A 22,961-nucleotide genomic window follows, 5' to 3' on the forward strand; every position below is an offset into this window, starting at 1 on the left:
CTCCTCTGTACTGAGATTGATCAACATTACAGCATCAATAAATGTATGAAATCCAGGAAAAGACTTCTCAGAGACTTAACTATACTCTCTGACATTTGTCTAACCCCAGTAACTAACTCTTTTTCCGAATTATACGTCCTTTAACTAGTGAAAAGTGTCATTTCCTAAAGAATGGTGCATTTAAAGAGTAATAACACTGTAGTAAAAGAAGAGATTTTGAAGAAATGTTCTTAGCGAGAAAAAAGAAAACTCTACAAAAATATTGTGGTCAAGATACAAACATTTCCACGTCATACTTATTTTTTGTCTCTTAAGATTCACTAATTTACTGCCAAGTAATAGGGTAAAATCCATAAAATAACAAGAGATTCAACAGAAAATGTTTTGCAGAACTAAAGTGGATTATCTTTTCTTTCACTGAAACAGTGATTATTTGAACAGAGGTATGCACCTTTACTGAACCTTTCACAACTTTCGTGATGACGAGAGTTGTTCTGTACTTTATTTTAATTAAAGTGTCAATACCCATACCAGCTGCCTTGAAAATGCATTCATACTTTCACAACTCTGATTGTCTCTGGAGAACTTAACATTCTATGTTGACCTATTCTAGTCTCAGTAAACACAGCACCATATACGTTTGTTTGTTTGTTTATTTCGCGCAAAGCTTCTTTAGGGCTATCAGCACTAGCCGTCCCTAATTTAGCAGTGTAAGACTAGAGGGAAGGCAGCTAGTCATCAATACCCACCGCCAACTCTTGAGCTACTCTTTAACAACGAATAGTGGAATTGACCGTAACATTATAACGTCCTCACAGTGGTATTTATCGGATGAAAGGACGAGCATGTTTGATGCGACCAGGATTCGAACCCGCGACCCACAGAGCACGAGTTGAACGCCTTAACATACTTGGCCATGCTGGGCCCAACATTCCGTAATATTTCCTCGTTTTATAGGTAATGCATTGATATAGTAACAAGAAAGACTTGAGATAAAACTATCAGTACACTTTATTTCTTAAAATCGAAAAGTATGGACTGAAGAGTTGAACTTTTATTAAAAAAGAATGTTCCCCCTTTTTGGTCGATATTGCAAGACTAGACATTTCAGCTATTGTATGTTTGCTAAGTAAAAAAGCTAGTAACTTAAACGTTATAGCTTTTATTAAAAATTGGAGCCATATGTTGTATTTTATGTCAGTCTCGAAAATCGCACTGCAGTGAACAGTTGTTTTACTTCTTCGTTAAGGAATAAAAATATTCAACTCACCTATACCGACATATATTTTAACACGTAATGATAAGATTTAGTTTGGAAATAACTTTATATATATATATAGACATTCATACATAGTTTTGCTGAGAATGCAATATATTATGTATGTACATGTCTCAGATTGTTTTTTACATGTTACCAAGAGATGTATTGTATATAGGTGTCGCTATGTTCAATGTGCAAGTTTTAGATGTGGTTAGTTTTATTTTGATAGTTTTAATATAGCTTGTTATGCGAGTGTATTGTATATTTTTAAGTTGGTAGGTTGACATTATGTCCAAAATCGAACCAAATGGTGATGATTCTGTCAGTACTTACAATATTCGACCATCTCTTGATCAAAAGTAGGTTAACATACTTTGTGAGTTGTATAAATAAATGTAAATGCTATATAGTATAAATATATAATGATAAGCGAGTATTGTTAGTACTATTGTCTCGTGCACCAATAACTATAATTGCAATAGTAATACTAGTAGAGTAAGGAATTAGTACTACAACTTATAAAATATTGTTAAGCTTAGGCTTCATTTCCATTACGGCGCTTAAAATAAGGACTAACATATTCCAGGATAAGGAGATCAAATGATCAGTAATGTTACTATTTAAATGAATAAAAAAAGAACTACAGCCACAGTCGAAAATGTCGGAACCGAGTGTGATATAGTATCTCCTATTTTACATATCTGACTTGTAAGTTATATAGTCACTGTAAATTATGTTGTTATATCGATTTTTTGTGGCATGCCCCCATACCTTCCCTAAATTGAGCTGTCTTAGGCAGCAAGGGAGCTACTTGAAGCAGCCATTTACCCTTCATTATAAAATCTGCATGCTTAGCTAAGCAACCCCACTTTGCAACTCCTTTCTACACCAATATCAGTGTTATTGACATGGTTTCTTATAGCACTATGTTACCAATGATAATATTATCGCAGGATATTTCCCCCCAGTGGCTCAGTGGTATGTCTGCGGACTTACAACACTAAAAACTGGGTTTCGATACCCGTGGCGGGCAGAGCACAGATAGCCCATTGTGTAGCTTTGTGCTTAATTCAAAACAACAACACAGGATATTTGGATTAGTGCATCACATTTAGTTTTGCATGAAAACAAACTAACTTTTTAAAGTCAGCATAACCCTGCAAGTTACAACTTGCATTCATTATCAAAACTTGTTGAAGCAATGTGGAGAAGTTCATCTTTGTTACTGCATTATTTGAGTACAGTTGTAGCATTAAGTGACCTATGTTTCTAAACTATTATTTGACAAAAGTCTGTATGTGTGCACATAATGTAAAACTGTTATATCAATTGTTATCAATCTTCCAGGTATCCTTAGGTCCCCTATTTATTTACCCATGAGTTCCAAGAATACATAAACTAATAATACTAATAGATAAAAGGCTTTAAAAAAACAACAAAGTTGCACATAATTTGTGATGATGAGAAACTCACTTGGAGTAAAAATATATTGTGGAGATGGGTGGCATGGGTGTTAGCAATTAATTTTAATTAAAGTACTAATATCCATACTAGCCATCTTGAGAATACATAGTCACACATTTTAAAGTTCATTGTTTTTTTTCAGTAATTTTACAGTATTTATGGAATATTGTACTTCATGTTTAAATTAAATGCAAGCAGTTGCAGTCTACACAGAGTATTTCAGTTTTCAAAAGTTTGGAACTTTTAGGTTTTTATGCAAATTTAAAGTCCAAATTAAACATTTTAATGTACCATTAACAACTGAGCATTTTTTAGTCTTCAAAAAGACTAAAATCAAAAACACAGAATGCTATAATGGCCCCACTTCTAAAGATGTTGCAACTTGTATACATATAAACAATTCCCAAAGTATGTTCCTATTTCATTTGATTTAATGAAATTACAGGTAGTGATAGTGCAAACTGTACCCAGGTCATGGAGTTTGTGTAGTAGTTCAAAGATTTTAATCAAGAGGCTCTTGTTTATCAAAATGTTTGTTTGTTGGACTTATGGTTATAATTTTAATGCCAGCAAAATAACTGTAAAAGTATAAGGCTGATAGTAAATATGTTATTATATGTTTGTCTAAAGTTACAAGTGGAAGGAGAATGAACTTTTTGATAATTCTGTGGGATGTTTTTATGTGTTTATTTGTATGCAGAGTTAATGATATTTGGTTTTGTTTGTAACCATATGATATCCATATGTGTATAAGTAAACAATTCCTGGGCTAAGTAGAATTGGCATGCAGTGTTGATATAAAACAAAATTATATTTGATAAAAAGTTAAATCATAATTGAATTTTGATGTAAATTATTTATGTAAAAATTTCTATGCATGAATCTGTTTAACTATTGTACATAAACTTTACTTATGTACATGTGTTTAAAAAACTTCAAAGGTTAGAAAAAAAAACATTTCAAAAATTTTGTTGTTTTCTATTAAGCCTTTAATCTTATTATTTTTATTTATTTATGGTTATAAAGGAATATTGTAACTGCAGAATAATATTGTATTAAAACTGAGAATGAATTTAAAAGTTATTACATATTAATATTTCTAAACAAGCCATCTTTTATTAGTATTGGTTTTTAACAAACTGCACTTAGAAATTTGTTTCACAGAATACAAGTGTATTACATACAACACATTTCATGTAAGTATCATAATGTAATGTTATTGACAAGAAGAAACCATTTGGTCCATCAAGACTGTTTCTGTACACCCACCCCTATACATTTAAATTTACCAATTTTTTTCTTGAAATTAGTGATCTCTCAGACTTGTAGAAGGTACTAGCCTCTTCTACTACCATTAGTAATTCATTCCATGTGCTAATCATTGTTATAAAATTAAAACACTTGACTGGAGACAGCTTGTCTTTCTTAATTTTTAACTTGTGTTACTTCATTGTGTTTAGTTCAAAATATACAATAAAGAAACCAGGAGTTCTTATTCTATCAATTCTAAAGATTATTCTATAAACTTCATAAACATTACCCATTCTCTTTCTTTCTTCAAGAGGAAATTTAAGCAATTTTAACCTCTCGTCATAATCCTTAAGATAACCTTTTCAACCCCAGAATCATCCTAGTAGCCTCTGAACCCTATCCAAAAGTACTTATACTTTTTCTTGATAAGGAGATAAAAATTGCACACAATATTCCAATTGAAGCCTAACTAGTGATTTCTGTAAAGAGATAATTACCTCTTACTTATAATCTATTCATCGATAAATGGATAAGTTCTGAAATTCTATTACTTGTATTACTAGCAATAAAATACTCTCTTATAAGTTTGAATGACTGTCAATTTCTATACTATGATCCTTTTCTTTATTCAAGGTGTTGAATGCATTACCATATGTTATAGTTGTGTGTGTCCATTATGACAATTCATTTATATAAAGCCTATTTTCCAGGTAATTGTACAACTTACTAACTGCCCTAAGTCATTTTGTATCACTTGATTGTCCTCATTACAATTAGGAATATCCAATATTTTTAATGTTGTAAAATGTTTAACTTTTCTTGACAGGTTTCGATCTGCCCCAGTTAAAGAATGTATAAGGTTAATTCTTATGGAAGAATTGGGAGATAAAAGTTATCGTGCTGAGGATGTTCCAGTCTGGACAAAAGTATAGCAGATGCAATAAGAGACAAAATTAAAGGTCTGTTTGGATTTTTTAAAATAATTTTATTACTATTTCTGCATTACTCTTTAGTTGTTCTTTGACTTTTGGCAAGCATTATATTATCAAAACTGAATACTGAGTAAAAGTAGTGAGGTTCATCAAAACTGCAAGTTCGGTGTACTAACTTTGTACTATAAAATAATTTAAGTGCCTAGTTTGATGATGTTAAATATATATGAATTACTTTATTTCTCTTTGTGTTGCAGTTGTTCTTCCTTGTATATTTCTTGTCACCAAAATAATTTGAACCATGTGGCATGCTAGTATGTGATTATGTACATTTGTAACCTGTAAATATGTATAAGGGAAAAGTATTGTGACCTAGGCCCCATAAAAGTTTTAAAATTGTGAATTAAATAATTGTGTGTGTGTGTGTGTGTGTAAATATAAGTAAGTTAAGAACTTAAATATATTATTCTAAATTCATATCGTTAGTTGGAACATTTCATACTGAGTTTTTATATATATATGTGTGTGTGTGGCACAACATCCAGGCATTATGTACAGCCTATTGACTGAATACTGTATTAGGTTTTAATAAAGTCAGAAGTCTGATTAAAAACTGTGTTAACATGTTTAAAAACCTTGTTTGGTCATGAGCTGAAGAGCAATTTAAATGTTACAAAAGTGTTTCCACTGTTAAACTAGAAACTTAAAATTTGAAAATTTGTGTCTTTATTATTTTACTTGGATACTTAAGGGGATTTTGAAGTAAAACTTAATTCTATACATGTATATGGGTATATGTGTGTGACAAATTGAATTATATTCTTTGTATTTGATGACCACAAATGTTTGAAAGTATATATTTCTGTTGTCAGTTATTGTATTGATGCTTGGATGTAGTCCACTGTAGAAACATGCATAAATTCTAAAATGTAAAAATGTGGTCAAATACATGAAAATTAAAGTTACTTTATTAATGAACATGCAAAATACATCCTGCTGCTTAATATTTTTGCTATTCAATATTACATTAACAATTCATTGTAATTGTTTATAAAAACTATCATATACTGACTGACAATTCTTCATATCAGGATAAAGCAGAGTGAACTAAGCTATTGCTTTTTGAATGCTTTTGACATGTACTTAATTAGCTATTAATGACAGGAACTGAAAGAAAGCTAGAGCTAGGAAGTTAGTTTTAATGTTTTAAATTAAACTTTTTTTTTAAAGTGTTGGTAAACTTTTCCTTCACAACAGAAGTTTTAAAGGTAGCAGACTATTATATGAAGTTAGAATTTATTTTTGAGGAACTGAAATTGAGAATAGGTTATTGAAATTGTATTGGGAACATATACATTTTGATGATTGTACATGCTATGATTTTTGTAGAAGAAAGAATAGCATACAGTGCACCTGAATATTGTTGACAGTTCTGTTCATTCCACAAAACTGCACTTCTCTCCTGATGGACAAGGTCTTTCAAGATAACAGAACAATCTACCATGCTTATATTGTCCAAAAACTGCTCAAAGTAATTTCAATAAACTTTCACATCAGAAACTGTGAGATAAAATTAAACATGAAATTTGCTACTCATAATCTGTTAAGCAAATGTAGATCATGTTCTTGACAAATGGGTTTCAGGTGAGAAATAAACTTTTATCATTATTTGGAATATGTGAGGCAAAATTATTACTGAAGCAAGAGATGGTACATCTTGATTTTAGGTATATTAGCCTGTCAATAGGCAGCAAAGCTTTCAAAGCTTTGTATCTATATTCAGCTATCAATTTTTGCATTTTGGTGTGAAAAAAGTGAACTGCAGAATGATCATGAATCTTTTTCTATACCATTAATTAGTAGGAGGCAATTTTAAAACATTTTTTTTCTTCTTTTTTTTTTGGTATGTTCTACTAATTATGAATGTACTTCTGATATGGTTACAGTTATGTCTAAGGTTCATTAAACTTATCCTATCCAAACTACTGCAGAGTAGAGATGGGCAATTAACTCAGTAAATCAGTTAGTGTCATATAATCAATTGAAATTATGATTAAACTGATTAATGTCACAGAAAATCAACTAATAAGAAATTAGTGTTTTTCATGATTGAGATTTTTATTTATTCTAGTATCATGAGAATAATTAATTAGTTGAATTATTGAACCCAATGATTAATCAGTTAGGAAATTCCACTAGTAGCCCACCAGTACTTGTACTGCAGAATACTAAATATTAGAAATCTTTAGAATGCTTTCTTTATTTTTTAACATTATGTCCATTTATTGGTACAAATTTTATCATTTTAGTGCTGAATAGATGGGGACAAAAATGTTGATGTGTAAATTAAATATGTCATTCTTGGAGCTAAATGTAGTTAAGTACATTGTGTATGTTCCTCTGAAACTTCTGTTGTGTGTGTGTGTGTGTGTGTATAGACTTTGTAGAAATGAGTTAAGAAGTCATAAAGTAATTCTCACTTTTCATTCTGTAATGTTTATACAGTGGTTATAATATAGTAAGTATCAGATGTAAAAGTCTGATGTGTAAAAGGCAAGGAGGAAGTTCCTTAACTCCATTGTATTTTTCAACATATTCAAAAGACCTGTTGTTTTCCTCACATCTAGCTTAGTCTGTATACAACTGTCACTTGTTCAGCTTATTACCTTGTTAGAACAACATCTGTTTTAATCTTACTTTTTAAATATTGTTTGCTGTATTATCTTCTTTGAAGACATAAATTGTTTTGCTGATAGGACATCTATGACACTACTTCTTGGTTGAAGATTTATTTCATTTATCTTAGCTAGTATATTTAAAGTTTTTTTTTATTATTAAAAGCTAATCTTTTTCTTCATAAGTCTAAATGCCCATTGTTGGTTTTTTTCTGAGAAGTATGGCATTAAGAAACAAATGTTCTCTATCAGGAATATTTAAAGATGTTTGTATGAAGTGGCTATTTGATATATGCATAGTTATAAAATGTGCATGTTCATGTTTACAGAGCTAGGCTTTGAGCGGTACAAGATGGTTGTACAAGTTGTTATTGGTGAACAGAGAGGAGAAGGAGTTAGGTAAATAGATATATGGTATTTTTTATACCGGTGATATTTGTCTTTCATATGAGTCTTTATGTAGCAGTTTACTATTTAGTATTTGATAGTTGTACGTAACTATTTAGGTGTTTGTTGTTTTTTTATACTAAACAGTAGAGAAACTTAGTAGAAATGTCTATAAAGTCGGGTATTATGCATCTTTTCTCTTTGTGTACCATTTATTTTCTCTTCATTTTTTCTTAGTCATTAGAATGCTAATTAAAGTATTTTTTGTATTGTTACAAGAAATATATAAAAACAATGAGAAAATCTGATACATTTTGAGACATCATTTTCTGATTCTCTTTGTTGATCATTTTCATAATACTGAGAAGTTTTTGTTGGGCTTTAGATACACACATCTAACTTCCTGCATAACAATCTAAATTTTCTTTGTTCGTAAAAAACTCCAATATGAGTGAAATAAAAACAGCACACTTTTTTGTTATCAAAACAACAATTGTTCTGTTTATGTAGGAACTGAAAAAACCAGTAACACATGAATCAAGAACTCCAAGTAAATATTATTACCAAAAGGTATTCAAAACAGCAAAAATTGTTCTGTTTATCTAAGAACTGAAAAAAAAACAAAAAAAAAACATCCAGTAACACACCAATCAAGAACTCCAAGTAAATATTGTATTTGTTACTTCTGAATTTTGAGTAAGTTATGAGACTTAATTACTCTGAAGTTTATTTGGCAACCTCAACTGTATGGTTTATTGAAAAAGGATGTAGTATAAGACCTGTAGAAAAAAATGTTTACAAAACAGAATGTATTAAACAGTAAAATAAAGATATCCACATGTATAGTTAAATTTTTTACCCATATTATTATAAAATGTTTCAATAACAATTCTTTTCTGTTAGAATTGGAAGTAGATGTCTATGGGATTCTGACACAGACAACTATGCATCTGATATTTTTATGAATGTAAGTTTGAACAAAATCTTAATATTTGTTAAATTTCTTACAGGCTTGATATTTAGTTGGCAATGATAAGAAACAAGTTAATTTCAGTTAACAAGTCCAACATTTTAAAGTTGCATTTTCTGTCAGTTTACTAACTTAAGACATTTCTAAAAATGTAGAACTGTTCATGCTGTACATACAGTCACAAATAGATCACCACCAACTTTTTATTATGGATCTTGGTCATCAGAACTACCATTTAAAGAAAGAGGCCATAACATAATTTTATCAGGTTTACTGCCCATAATTAACTGGGGGGAATGAAGTACAAGTAGGTTACTAGGGCTAAATGGTAGGCTTAGTTTAGTACGTAAGGACGAACAGATTTGCTGGTTGGGCTTGTGGGATTAGTTCAATGGAAGAAAGGAGCTTTGCAGAACAGGTGGTTTACAATTAAATAGGATAGGGTCTGGCTTGTTTGCTAAGGCCATTAGCTGAGCTGTAAGGGAAGTTTTAAACTGGTACTAGACAGTGGTGAAGGCCAGTAAAGACTAAGTGCAAAAAGAATAAGAGACAGAGAAAGGTTTAGCATAAGAAATAAGTAAAGAAGGCCTAATTATTATTATTGTGATGTTAAAAGTTAATAACTAAAATATATGAATTTAGAGCACTTGTATGAACAGAAGATTTTGATATAATGGGAGAGGCTGAAACATGGTTAAATGTAGATAATTTTAATAACACAACTTTCTTTGAAATATAGAGTTGCAGACTCTTTAATAGGGATAGAGTATTAAAGACTGAGAAGGAGAGAAACTTAAAAATGAGATTAAGATAGCAGCTGCTAATGAAGTAATAATTATAGATGATTTTAATGTCATGAATATATACTGGGAAATGCTAGAGTCAAAGCAATAGTGAGAAAAGTTTTTGGAAACTGTTCATGATGGCTTTCTTCACCAACTGGTCAGGGAATACACTGAAAAACAGTGCTATTTTAGATGTATTGTTAACTTCAAATTAGGTGCAAATAATTATTGTTCTATTAGGTTTGATATTCTCCTGCACATGGAAATAAGGAATAATCATAATTTGGTTACAATTTTAAAAAAATAAAATTTTGAAAAGATGCAACAAGACTTATCTGTTGTGAATTGAGCAGCTGAGTTATTTGGAGACATTGATCAGATGTGGACAATTTTTAAAGATAAAATTTTAAATACTCAAGGTAAACATATTCTTTACAGAAAGAAAAGTGTAGCTGCAAGTAAAAATTTAGTTTGGATCACAAAGAGTTTAAGAGATAAAAATTAAAGAAAAGAATAATAGATTAAAGAAATTTAAATTGATCAGTATGACAGGATACTTAGATTATAGAATATTAAGGGAGAGGGTGAAACAGGAAATTAGAACATCAAAAATGATGAATGAGAAAAGTTCGGCTGAAAATGTAATAACTGACAATACACTAAAGGTAAACAAAATGTTAGCATTGGAGATAGGACCATTGAAGGATGATAAAGGAAGACTTGTACCTAATGATTATGAGATGAGTGGGTTATTAAATTTTGCTTTTTCTTCAGTTTTAATAAAGAAGATTTAAACAGTATTCCACATCCTGAACAGTTGACAATTGAAAACATCACCAAACAAAATGACTTAATTAATTCTGAGCTGGTTAAAAAAATAAGGCTCCTGGGCCAGATAATATTTCCCCCGGGGTTGTGTAGGAGGATAAAGATTGGATATGTAAGCCACTTACTACCATTTTTTTGTCAGTCATTGAATAGTGAGCAGGTACCAAAGAATTGGAAATTAGCTAATGTGTTACTGCTATTTTTTTTGTCAGTCCTTGAATAGTGGCAAGAACCAGTGAATCAAAATCAGCTAATGTAACTTCTCTTTTCAAGGGAAGTGATAAAAATTGTTCCAGTAATTATAGACCCTTTAGCCTTACATTAGTTGTGGGAAAAGTTTTGAAAATCTGTTAAAATACGTTTTGCAAAATTATTTAACAAAGTTTGTAATTTATTGGATAGCACTGCACAATAATTTTTTTGAAAAGTTTCTTTTGCTGATTGTGACAGGTACCTGGTGGATATGCACAAATATAGTTTTCTCAGGAACTCTGAGAAATAGAAAGTTAAATGTTTACTGGCAATAATGTATTTAATTGTGTTTATGTTTCCAACATGCTAAGAAGTTCAACATAATTAAAAGTGTTTATGCTCCTGTGTTTCGTTTGTGTTCAATGTCCGGTGCATTGATGGATTCCAGTTGCTCTGATATCGTTTTTCCATTGTAGCAAAACTGAAGATTTCGACGAAATGGTATGTGATGGGCAAATTTGGATGCGATTTTTGTGATCAGCAGCCAAACATCTATAAAGAACACCCAACAGTGTTCAAAAAGCAAAAACTGTTGTGCAGTATAGTCAACATGGTTTCACTAAGGGAGAAATATTGTTTACAAATCTTTTGTCGTTTTTTTAAAAGGTTATTGCTTATGTAGATAAGGGTGAGGGTGTAGATTTGGTGTATCTGGATTTTCAGAAAGTATTTGACAAGGTGGTACATAAAAAGGCTTGTTAAAATTATCTCTAGGTATGGGGGATAACTTAACTAATTGGATAGAAGAGTGAATGAATGGAACAAAGCAGAGGGTCGTTATAAATAGAGTTCAGCCAAACTGGATTAATGCCACAAGTGGGGTACCTTAGGGCCCAGTCTTAGGACCTTTACTCTTTTTTACTTACATTAACAATATATAGAAACAGTTAATAAGTTTGCTGATGATATCAAGGTTTTGGATGTTGCTAGCTGTGGAGAAGATGCTGCTGATTTACAAAATAATTTAGATCATCCAGTAAGTTGAACAATTAAATGGCAGATAGGTTTCAGTTATAATAAATGCAAGATAATTCATGTAGGTTTTTATAATTTGATTATAAGTCTAATTTGGATTGCAGTAACCTTAATAATGTCACAAAAGAATGGGATCTTGGTGTAAGAGTTGATCAGTTTCTAAAGCCATTTAAGCTGTTGTGCTAGTGGTAGAGCAAATACGATTTTAGACTGTATCTACAGAAATATTGAATACTAGGCATTGGTTAGGCCATATTGGGAATACTGTGTTCAGTACTTGGCTCTTTACCTTAAGAAAGACATTGAATTGTTCCAAAGGGTTACTAGAATGGAGGGAGTCATTCGAGAAGAGGCTGAAACCTCTTGTATTATCTTTTAATGAAAAAGGAAGTTAAGGGTATCTGATTGAGGTATTTAAGATTGTAAATGGAATTGATAGTATTGATGTATCATCTTGTTTCATATTTAACAGTGAGAATGATGGGACTAGGGAATGCAAATATAAATCTTGTCAAGGTATGAGTCATCTTCAGCTGATACAGTTTCACTTCTCTAACAGAGTGGTTGGCCTTTGAAATGGATTGCTTTTGGATGTTGCAAATGCAGTAAATTTATGTTTAAGAAGCAGCTTGATAAGTTTATGAAGAATAAGGGCTGACTTCAAAATTTTTGAAAATTAATTCAGTTTAGAAAATGGAACAGCTAATAGGTCCAGTGCTGTCCCAAAACATTGTTATTTCTCTTGATCTATTCCGGTAATTCTGAATTACATGTTGAAATACACCATTCCTTTAAGATTAAGCTCAACATATTAACACACTAAAACACCGCAATCATTGGTCTGGATTATATTTTGAAAATTTACATTAAAAATTTACTGAAATTCTTTTATTATTAATGGAACAGTATAATTTTTATTGAACACAAAACTTCACACTAATATTAGTAGACATATTTTAGTCATCTTACTCTGATGGGTGAAATAAAGAAATGTTAAGAAAAGCTAATGCTGAATGATGTTCACTCAAACACTTAACATATTGCATGAAAAGATACAAAAGGTACACTATTTTTTTTGTAAAATCATTCATGAATGTTGATTTTATAGTTGACTTTTTTATATTTAGAAGAAAAATATCTTAAGCATTTATTTCACATCTTTATTTTTGTATTTTCCAGGATTCTCTGTTTTGTGTGGCCACAGCATTTGCTACATACTACTATTAACAACTGCTGGTTGTTTTCTTTTCATATCAGAATATTATCTTTCTAGTCATGCCCCCATGTGTTTGTACTTTTCTAGTAAGAGTTAAGATATTTAGTTGAAAATCTGTTGTGAGGTAAGGCCACTTGAGGAAATCCTGTTGGTTCAGTTTACTCTTTTGTATGTAGACATTAATACACATTTCTAGATAAAGGATTTCTGAGTTTTAACCTTTTAAAACTACAACAACATACATTTGAGGTGAACTTTTGTATAATAACATATGAATATTTTGTATGTAAATATAATGCTATAAGAAATTCTCCAATCCTTTTATAATCTGGCCAAGTTATATCCAATCAAAAGGTTAAGCATGTTTTAATATACCTGTTAAACCAGTTACAGCCTTGAGAATCTGTGATGTTGTCTGAAAATGACTATTTTAAAAAGCATTACTTATAATACGTTAAATTGTTTAACTTGTTCTAATTCTCAGTTATGTATATTTTACAAAAAGATGTGCATGTCAGAAAGAATATCACAGGTGTTTCCTGTTCAGATTCATACTGCAGCATGAGTTTTAACTAGTTACACATTCCACACACCTATTTTGTCTGTGTACAATCATTTACTCAAAAAATATTTTAATAACATTTCTTTAAACACTGAAGAAGAAGGACTTTTGAAATAGATTTTCAACCTAAGAAATTGTTGTAAATGTTTCTTAAAACATTACTGTTTAGAAGTTTGTAGAAGAAATGGCCTAGTTTTGTCAGGAAATAAGCCAGTTTAATGTTTAACCTTAAACATGTTTTATATTTTTTAAGATTACATTAAATTATTTCTTAGAAATTGTTTGTGAGTTTCATGGTTTCTTTCTGTTCCTAAAAGAAACTAGTGACATGGGAATAAAATATTGAGTATATCCATTACAGAAGATATGTCACAGTTTGCACTGAAGTTTTTTTTTTATAAAGACTGAATATATTTAAATGGTGAAATGATCCACATTTCCAAATGTGAAGAGTTTATCAGTAACAAGTTGTTTATCTGTGTAAACCAGTCTTGTCAACTGTGCTTGATTGATAACATTCTGAGTGAAAATGTTTGGTAACACATTTAGAAAAATGTAAAATAGGAAACTAATGTGAAAGCTGTTAACTTTGATACTAAATACTTTAACAAACCATCAGTACCTTTCTCTAGGAATAACTGTTAACTTAATTTGCTAAGAATAGTTGTAAATTATTGTAATTAAGAGAGTGCATGATGGTGTATTTTATACCACTAATACATGACCTGCAAATTTGTTCAGTGTTACTGTTACATTATGTAATTCCTTCTCAATTGTATTTCTTCGTTGAAAAGCATTTTGAAGGAATATTTTTGTGGTGATAATTGATAATATCATTGTTTATATCTTCTGTTTAAAGTTATAGTAAATGATTTTAAGAATTAGATATTGTATGAAAATGACTATTTATCCTGTGAGAGAGAGAGAGAAAGATATCAACAAACTGACCTTTTTAGAATTCAGTAACAACAATATCAAGATTCTCTGGTTAATCATACTTTCATGTTTACAGTTCAGTAGCAAAAATATTAGACATCACTCTTATCATCTGGAATAACAAACCACGTGAATAATTGAAGAACTGTGCAATAAACACTAACTTTTAGAAAGTAGTACCATAAAGCTACTTAATAAATTTATTACTTTACTTGAACACCACTACTTTAAGTAGTTCCTTGGCTCAACAGCTTGCTATTTGTCTTCAGCAATTACAAGAACATTATGTAATCAATTTATTTTAATTGTATTACTCAAAATCCAGTATAGTAAACTAAAGTGAATTAGATAACTCAATGACAAATTTATTTTATACAGTTAATAAACTGATCATGTTTAGATTATAGGAAGGTTCAAAATCTCAGGTAAAAACTGTTCATTCTCAGCTTTGGTCATGTGAAACCCAAGTCCAGATTTAGTTTATCTACAATATTGAAATTATACAGAATAGCAATGTTTGTGACAAAAATATTGAGAGGTGTTTACGTAGGTATGAGGTGAGTACATCTTTTATTGCTTCTGGCATTAGGCCTAGAGAACAGTTTCAACCAATAAAAACATTCTGGCTACAGCATTGTTTTTGCAACATTTCAGGGACTACTTCAGTGAAGCATTCTCAACATTAATGGGGCTGTTTGTCATGGTGACTCAGTTGATAACCACTGAGGTCAGTGCTTAAGTTAGAAGTGTTGTAATGACAGAATGAGAAACTTTGATAATGTTAGCATCACGAGTAATAACTGAGCACCAAAAAACATGCTCTAAAAAGAGGGATATCAGCATAAAAATAGAAATAGGAAATGAATCAACAGTAAGTTTCAGGTCAAGATAAAAGCAAAATGTCACCAAAAAAAGAAAAAACTGAATAGATGTATCCCTAATTTAAAGGTCTTGGTGAACAGAAAAATCTTGGAAATAAATTAGAATATAAAGTTTAAAATAATTTAGCTGGAAAAGGAAAACATAAGAAAACTTAAATGGTGTACCTATAAGTAACAGAATTAGAGATAGGCCACCCCAGGAAGAAAAACACAACAACAAATGATACCTAGAAAAAACTGACAGCATTTGTCAAAATATAGTCTGACCTGAAAGGATTTTGCCAACAACTATCTGGAGGAAGAGGAGACAGATTACCATGAAATTCATTATGTTCCTCTGAAGTAAAAGAAATAAAATTAAAAAGGAAACAAACTTTGAGTATAAGAAAAGCAACATAAAATCAGTATAAAAGTTTATCAATCCCCAGATTAAAAAAGAGCCTGTATGAATCTTCCTGGTGATGGTGAAGAAGAAGAAAGAAAAAAGTTAATGCAGACAAATATTTGAACACATAGTAAATGCAACAACATAATGGCTGTATGATCACTGGAGCTGTGGCTTACAAAAGGAGACACTTCATTTGGCAGACGGTTAATGTGGACTATGAAAAGTTTATAGAGGGAACCAGAATTTTACAAGTAAAATTCCCCCAGCACCAAAACAAGCTCTTTAATTAGTTTTACCCTAACTCAGTGATTTAAAAAAAAACGTTATTAAAAAGATTAAGAAATGTGTATGTTTTAAGTAAGCAAAATGTTTCTTTTTATATGTATAGAAACAAAATCATTATGGCATAGGTGATGCCTTTGGGGTTAAGCTTTTTCTATTACAACAGACATTGATTGACTGATCAGCAAGTTACACTAATTACCCAGTTTTAATGAAAGGAATTCTTAGCTTGGGCAAAACACACAGAGACAAATACATTTAAAGGAGGAACTTCAGATGTGTGAAATATGCAATATTGATCTTATAGGATTAGCAAAATCTGTACCATTAGGTCAGTCTATCTCTAAGTGTATTCTGTATTTAAAGTACCAAATTGTCTGGAGAACATAAAGAGAGATTGGTTAATGTGAAACAAATGTAAATGAACCAAAGTTTGGTTCATGCTTTAAAAGCATGAGTAAAAAATGCATAGTCCACTATGCTAAAGTGAAAGATTTAATGTGATAACTAGTAATAGTGGTGCAAACTATATAAACAATTTCCTGAGCATAAAAGATATAGTCAGCATTAGCATACATGCTGGCAATAGAGAAACCTTCAGAGGGATTAACAGCCAGCTTGAGAAATAGAAAACAACAAAGCAAAATCAGTACAATAGAAATAAACGTTTTGATGCAACATTGATTCTAGCATTTAGAAATTGTGATTTTCATGAAGCAGTTCCATAATTAATGATATTCATAATGGCACTTTCTTGATAACACTTCACCCTGTATCTTACTATAATCATTTTCTACATATAACTAAAGTAAAAATAAATTCTTTGATCCTGATTGGGAGGAACTGTATTTGTTTCTCTGTGATTTATAGTGCTACTTCAGACATCTCCCTCACAGAACAAAATGTATTTATGTAAATGGTTGAAGACTAGAAAATTTCTGAATGATTTCCCAAGTTCATTGTTGATTTTACTGCAAAAAGAGTGGGCAGGAAATCAGAGAAATGTTACAAAAGGATTATAAAAACATGGCACTGATGTTGGTGACTGTAGTGACAAAAGTAACTATTTACACCTTCTTAGGAGATAAAAAAAATAAAAATGTTCTAGTTTAACTAGAAAATTCAAAGCTCAATTGGAATGAAAAATAGAACAGCATGAGAATTCTTAATTGACTATACTGAAACTTGGAAGAATAGAAATAGAAAAAGCATGGGTCACACTAACTTTCAGAAATGCTACTTGCTTCTACACCTCTGAGTTATTACCTCGCATATAACTGCCATGGAATAAGCTGTACATGTCATAAACCTTGGACAAACTCTCATCCTACACGTGTTTATGTACATTGCATCAACTTACAAGGTAAGTTTCATAATGCTGGAGCCTTCTACGAATAAGACAGTAATCCCCATGAGCACAAATTCTTTCCTTGGCACTGCTTGTGTTCAGGTGTGATTTTTCAATTATATTGATCAACAGTCTTTATTTGGCATTAAATTAATACATGTTCCATTCAGGATATTTTACACCTGTATCTGGTCTGGAAATGCATTATATGTCAACGATATTGATGTTACTGCAACAGATGGTTGGTTCACTTCTGTCTATTTCTTCCTCAGTTTAGACCCCTCATCACTCTTTGTCCTTGCCTTATGTCTAGCCTGCATCATCTGTGGGCAAATTTGATCAGCTCCTGCCTTTGCTTTTGATTCTTCTCTCCCTGCTGAGGGACAGATACCTCCTACAACTATGTTTACAAGTCAGGTACATAACATTATCACTTTCACCAGTGAATCATGATGACTTTCGAGTTCCTTTACTTCATGAGCCTCCATTGTCTAAATTTCTCCCTCTTTTTTTATTAATCAACATTTCCCTCTTTGTTTCTATGACTTATGGTTGTGACACTTCCATATTTATTACATTCCAGTTTCTTGAGTTCCTTCTGTCAGCATGGGATGTTTCTCTTTGCTTCATCTTTAAATCAGTTTATTTACATTTACCAAACCCATTAACCTCCTCACTGAGACTCTCTTTTGTGACCCAGAAACATTTTTAGGCGACACCCATTCTTACCTGTTTCCTTCCTTGGCTTTTGTTTCTTTCTCTACTGTGTTTAGACTTGGTTTCTCTATTTTTGAGATCTCTTCATTAAGAATGCTTTCCTTTTGGGTTTTCAATTCTTTCCATCATATCTCTGTGATTTTCCATCTTGCCCTCATTTTCTTACAGACCAAACCTTTGAGGGATGTTCCTTAATCCTTGTAACCTTTGGCTGAAGTTCATCACCAATTTCCACTGTATACCTGGTTTCTGACTAACTAGACTTTAGGTACTTCAATAATTATCCTTCTTAGAAGTCACACTGGGCTAACCCCTCTTCTGCTGCAAACATTATTTCACGATACCCCAAAAAGAGATTCAATATAAAATAGGAATACCCAATTGAACTGTTACAACTAGCTACATTTATTTGTTTTTTCAATACACAAAATATACTTCCTTCAATTTCACAGGATTCCCTAGGAAATCCATTATCAGGTGCTTTGTCCATATTTTTCTTACATCACATAGAACAACATATCACAGTCACTTCCACATATAAGCTTGCATTTTGGCTTAGATATGCAGATGATGTTTTTTGTAGCTTTGTTTTTCAAGATGAACAGACTAGCACCCAAATAACCTACATTAAACATAGTGAAAAACGAAGACAACATATTTTTTTAAAAACATCATCACTTGAGCTACCCCAAAGCTTCACCATCAAAATTCAAAGAAAAAACACTTACAATGTAAATTACATAAATTGCTTTTCTAATCCAGCAGAAGCTATGCACTCTAAAAAGCCCTTTAAATTAACTGTACACTATACACAACAAAAACATTGATTACAAAGTTACACACTTAACTCAATGGTTTTCATATTCCATTTTTTTTATATGTTACACACTTCTCATTTGTTTTCTATGTTCAGCCATAAATGAATAATCTATCAATTTACATGGACTGATACACACATACTTTAAACAACCACTATCAATTCTAAAATTTAAATGTATTGTTGAATGTTGATTTAAGTGCTAAAACACTTTTTTACAGTTAAATGGTTGCACCAGTGATTAAATTATTGTACCTCTTATAAAAACAAATCTTCCTTACTGTAAAAGGTGTAACTTATTATACAATAAAGTGTCACAGTGCAGCTATGAATAGCACAAGATGATGAATTAATAGGCTACTGATAACATCAGTAAAGGAACTTTTTTTTTTCTACCTCCTGAGAGATAACCAGCATCTACTTGAGGGGGCAGTGCATTATCAGCACAATCCCCTGGAAATGACACTCAACTAGCTGAACTGATGGTGTTGAGGTGTTACATGACAGGAAGAATACTCGTGGTTCAGTAAGTTGAACAAGTTAACTTACTTCCACCTTTTTAGCAAATCCATTTACAATATCTAAGTTTGGACTAATGATAAAAAGTGGACTTTTACTATATTAATTGTATCATGGTAAAGAGATCTGTTGTAACAGATTGAAGATGGCATTTTCTTCCTGCCTTTTGAGAGAAAAAAAAAGTTCCGTAAAAAGGGATGGAAGTTGACACATTCAGCTAATTGTCAAGAAGATCAATAATTATTTGTTCAAAGATAATCATCAAACCTTCAAAATAATGCATCTTCTTCAAATTCATTCAAAAATAAAAACTGTTATCAACTTTTGAACAAAATAACTCTCCTACCTGAAATCCTCATGTATTTAAAATAAATGTTTCTTAGGGTAATCAAAAATATTTTAAAAAATATAAACTTTTCAACAACTATCTGTGCTATCATAGAGCTAGTTATAGGCTATAGCACTGTTTTACACAAATACTACAGTCATTATTTTAAACTACTTTTCATTATGAATTGCTACTACTGTATTTTAAGTACGATTAAAAAGAAAAAAATCAAAATCAGTAGAGAAACCAAACACTCCAGTGTCACTTCTTGGTAATTCATTATACACAATAATTAGTCATTCATTATAATTTACGTGACGAATACATAAATATTTCTAATAAAATATTTATACACACAGTTTGTTAATTTTTTTACAAAGCTGATCTGCAATTTAGTTTCTTAAAACATACTTTCACTTTTAAAATTGCACATTATTAATAAATTATTGACACAAGTGCATCTATTTAATAGACAAAACAGAACTGATTATTCTAAATAAATAAGTGACCACACATACTCTAGAGAAAAATTATATTAATACAGTGAGAACTAACTGTTTATATGTTTGTATAATTGTTTGTTGCCAGCATTATAAATATCTGTTACTGTATCTTCCTAACAGCCAATACACTACCACTAAATACTTAACCCAAGAAAAACACGTAAGCTATGACTTAAATACATGGAGCAATCACTTAATGCTGGAAAGGTAAATTGGTTGGTTGGACAAATATTTTGAAAATGATCTTTAATTATAGAAAATCCAAGAAAATGCACTTAGGTTATCATAAACTTGAATTACACATTTAATACAGATGGGAAAAGGCAGTGCTCTGTTGCTAGTAACAAAGCTAATAGTGTTAAAAGTGTATTTGCAGATATACTGATTAGAAGTCAAAAGAAGTAACTGTTTCTTTATACAAATTACTAGTTAGGCCTCACTTAGAATATTATTTACAGTTTTGCTGTAAGAAGGATAAAGGCTTATCAGAAACAATTTGAGGGAGGACTACTAAGGTTGTTCAAGAAGTAGAAGGGTTACAGTATGAGGATAGGTTACAATTTCTTAATTTAAAAAAAGGGAAGTAAAAGGTGATCTCATTGAGTTTACCAGATGTTCAGAAAGATCAACAGAATAAAGATCTCAGATTTCTTTGTGTTATGTTCTGAAAATAACAGAACAAGAGCACAAAAGAGAAAAAACAAGTTAGTGTCCACTTAAGTTTTGTTTTTCAAACAGGATGACTGTCTAATGGAATGTATTTCTGTCAGAAGTAGCAGATGCTAGTACTTTACAAGTGTTTAAAAGGAAACTTGATAATTTCCTGAAAAATAAAGGGTAGGTTTAAATGTTCACTTTTTGTCAATAAGTGGTTGTACAGGGATATCTTAAATGACCAAATGGTTCCTTGTTGACCTTATGTTATATTAATGAAAGTTCAGTGACTATCCATAACTTTATATCTTAAAAAATACTGTCCAGCTTAAGCTAATCCCAACTTTATAACTTCAGACAATAATATCCAATTTATGCTAAACCAGGTTTACAAATACATAATTCTATTTTAAATATCTTCTTTATGCCTTCAAGCAATCACATCAAATATGTAGTACTTTATGCTAAAAGACTCAAAAACATAGCAGAATTTTAAACATCTATAACCCTAGTTTACCTCTCCCAAAAAAATTTAGTTTTAGGAAGTCAATTCAAGTTTTTTGTTCAGAACCAAATGTTTCTAATAACACAAATCAGAAGAACTTTGAGCTTACTAATGCAATATTAGGAATTTTTAAAAATGTTACTTATGAGAGCTAGTGAATTAACACATTATCTCAGTTGGTAAAGCATTCAACTAGTATGCGAGAGGTATCAGGTTCAACTACAAGCTCAAAACAATTCATAAAGTAAGAGCAAAGTTTCTTCACTTTCTGATGAAACAATTTCTGTTACCCAATATTTTTCTTTAACTAGTGTAAATGCATTGTTCTGTTTAAGTCCTCCTTAGTTTTATATTAAAAAACAAAACAAAAAGAAAAACGGTAGTTAAATTATGTAATATTAAAAATCAGATTTGTTATCTCTTCCAAAAGTCATGTTGATGCAATTTATAATGATAAAGTGTTTTACAGGCTTCATGAATTTATTTAATAAACAGTAATTTTAAATACTTATGTGAATGTACAGATACTATTCTCAGCTAACATCACAAATTCCATCTAAGGCTCTCACAGTTCATCTTGTATTCCATGTAAGTATTAGGTGGCAAATTTAGCACTCTCTTTAAAGTATCTCGGATCTTGATGGTGGTGGCATTATCACTGCCTGTCTTGTTCCATAATGATATGATATCCTCCTTGAACAAACAAAAACAATCTTTGATTAAGTAAATCTTAAATATTTTGAGCCTTAATTTTTCAAGAGATATTTTCAGCATATAGGGAAATGTAAACAAATTTAAATACACATTTCACTATAACTTAATGTTGTTTTTGAATTATAACTTGAAAATACAATTTGTATTTGTTTGTTTAGAATTAAGCACAAAGCTACAAAATAGGCTATATGTGCTCTGCTCACCATGGGTATCGAAACTTGGTTTTTAGCTGTGTGTCCTCAGACATACTGATTTGCCACTGGGGGCACAAAATTTGTACTAAACTCACTATTAAGTACATCAGCTTATATGGATGTAGGCCATGTAATGCTTCATCATACATTAAGTATTAAATTGCTGTATTTTATTTGCTTACATGGCCTTCTTATGCTTTAACGTTTGCTACGCATATAGATTCACAAAAAATACTATATTGTTATTGTTACATCAGCTGAGGGGTTTTCAATTTACTACAATAAAGCTTTTACTACTATCAATATTCTTACTGTACATATGTATATATATACATGGAGAAAGAGTAAAAGCATCTTTATATCTAAAAAGCTCCTATAACAGGAAATTTCAATATCTTAATTTACAAATACTCATTGTAGGAAACAGCATTCAGTACAAGTATATCTCAAATGTTTCATAAGACTCTTGAAGATCCTTGAAAATGCATGACTGTATTTAGCTGATGCTGCTGTGAATGTTATGTTTTTTTCTACTGGTAACTTACACTTGTTAGCCAACAATATATTATTTCATATAAAATACTGTACTGTACAGTTTTTACAACATTTACTGTTAT

General features: G+C 30.9%; 2 protein-coding genes across 5 annotated transcripts in view; one reads left to right on the top strand and one right to left on the bottom strand.

Annotated features, from left to right (window-relative positions):
• Positions 1 to 1,434: 1,434 nt before the first annotated feature.
• Positions 1,435 to 19,293, top strand: LOC143256660 (dynein light chain Tctex-type protein 2B-like). The gene is made up of 5 exons (XM_076514161.1): positions 1,435 to 1,620; positions 4,803 to 4,901; positions 7,911 to 7,982; positions 8,874 to 8,937; positions 12,960 to 19,293. The coding sequence occupies exons 1-5, from the start codon at positions 1,550 to 1,552 to the stop codon at positions 13,005 to 13,007; spliced, it is 354 nt and encodes a 117-aa protein (XP_076370276.1). The 5' UTR covers positions 1,435 to 1,549; the 3' UTR covers positions 13,008 to 19,293.
• LOC143256658 (eukaryotic translation initiation factor 4E type 2-like) overlaps positions 18,492 to 22,961 on the bottom strand; it is a 30,492-nt gene continuing 26,022 nt past the window's right edge. For all 4 annotated transcript variants that reach the window (XM_076514157.1, XM_076514158.1, XM_076514156.1 and 1 more), the window contains exon 6: positions 18,492 to 22,129. In XM_076514157.1, the coding sequence (XP_076370272.1) occupies positions 21,980 to 22,129 (150 nt within the window). In that variant the 3' untranslated portion in view covers positions 18,492 to 21,979. The remainder of the gene's footprint in view (positions 22,130 to 22,961) is intronic.

Source organism: Tachypleus tridentatus, chromosome 7, assembly GCF_004210375.1.
Source record: "Tachypleus tridentatus isolate NWPU-2018 chromosome 7, ASM421037v1, whole genome shotgun sequence".
Lineage (NCBI taxonomy): Eukaryota > Metazoa > Arthropoda > Merostomata > Xiphosura > Limulidae > Tachypleus > Tachypleus tridentatus.

Bases quoted from the DNA above. Each gene is read 5' to 3' on its own strand.
- LOC143256660 (XM_076514161.1), top strand. From the start codon at position 1,550: ATGTCCAAAATCGAACCAAATGGTGATGATTCTGTCAGTACTTACAAT. The intron at 4,902-7,910 runs AGTATAGCAGAT...GTTCATGTTTAC, and splicing joins GATGTTCCAGTCTGGACAAA to AGAGCTAGGCTTTGAGCGGT. The intron at 7,983-8,873 runs GTAAATAGATAT...CTTTTCTGTTAG, and splicing joins CAGAGAGGAGAAGGAGTTAG to AATTGGAAGTAGATGTCTAT.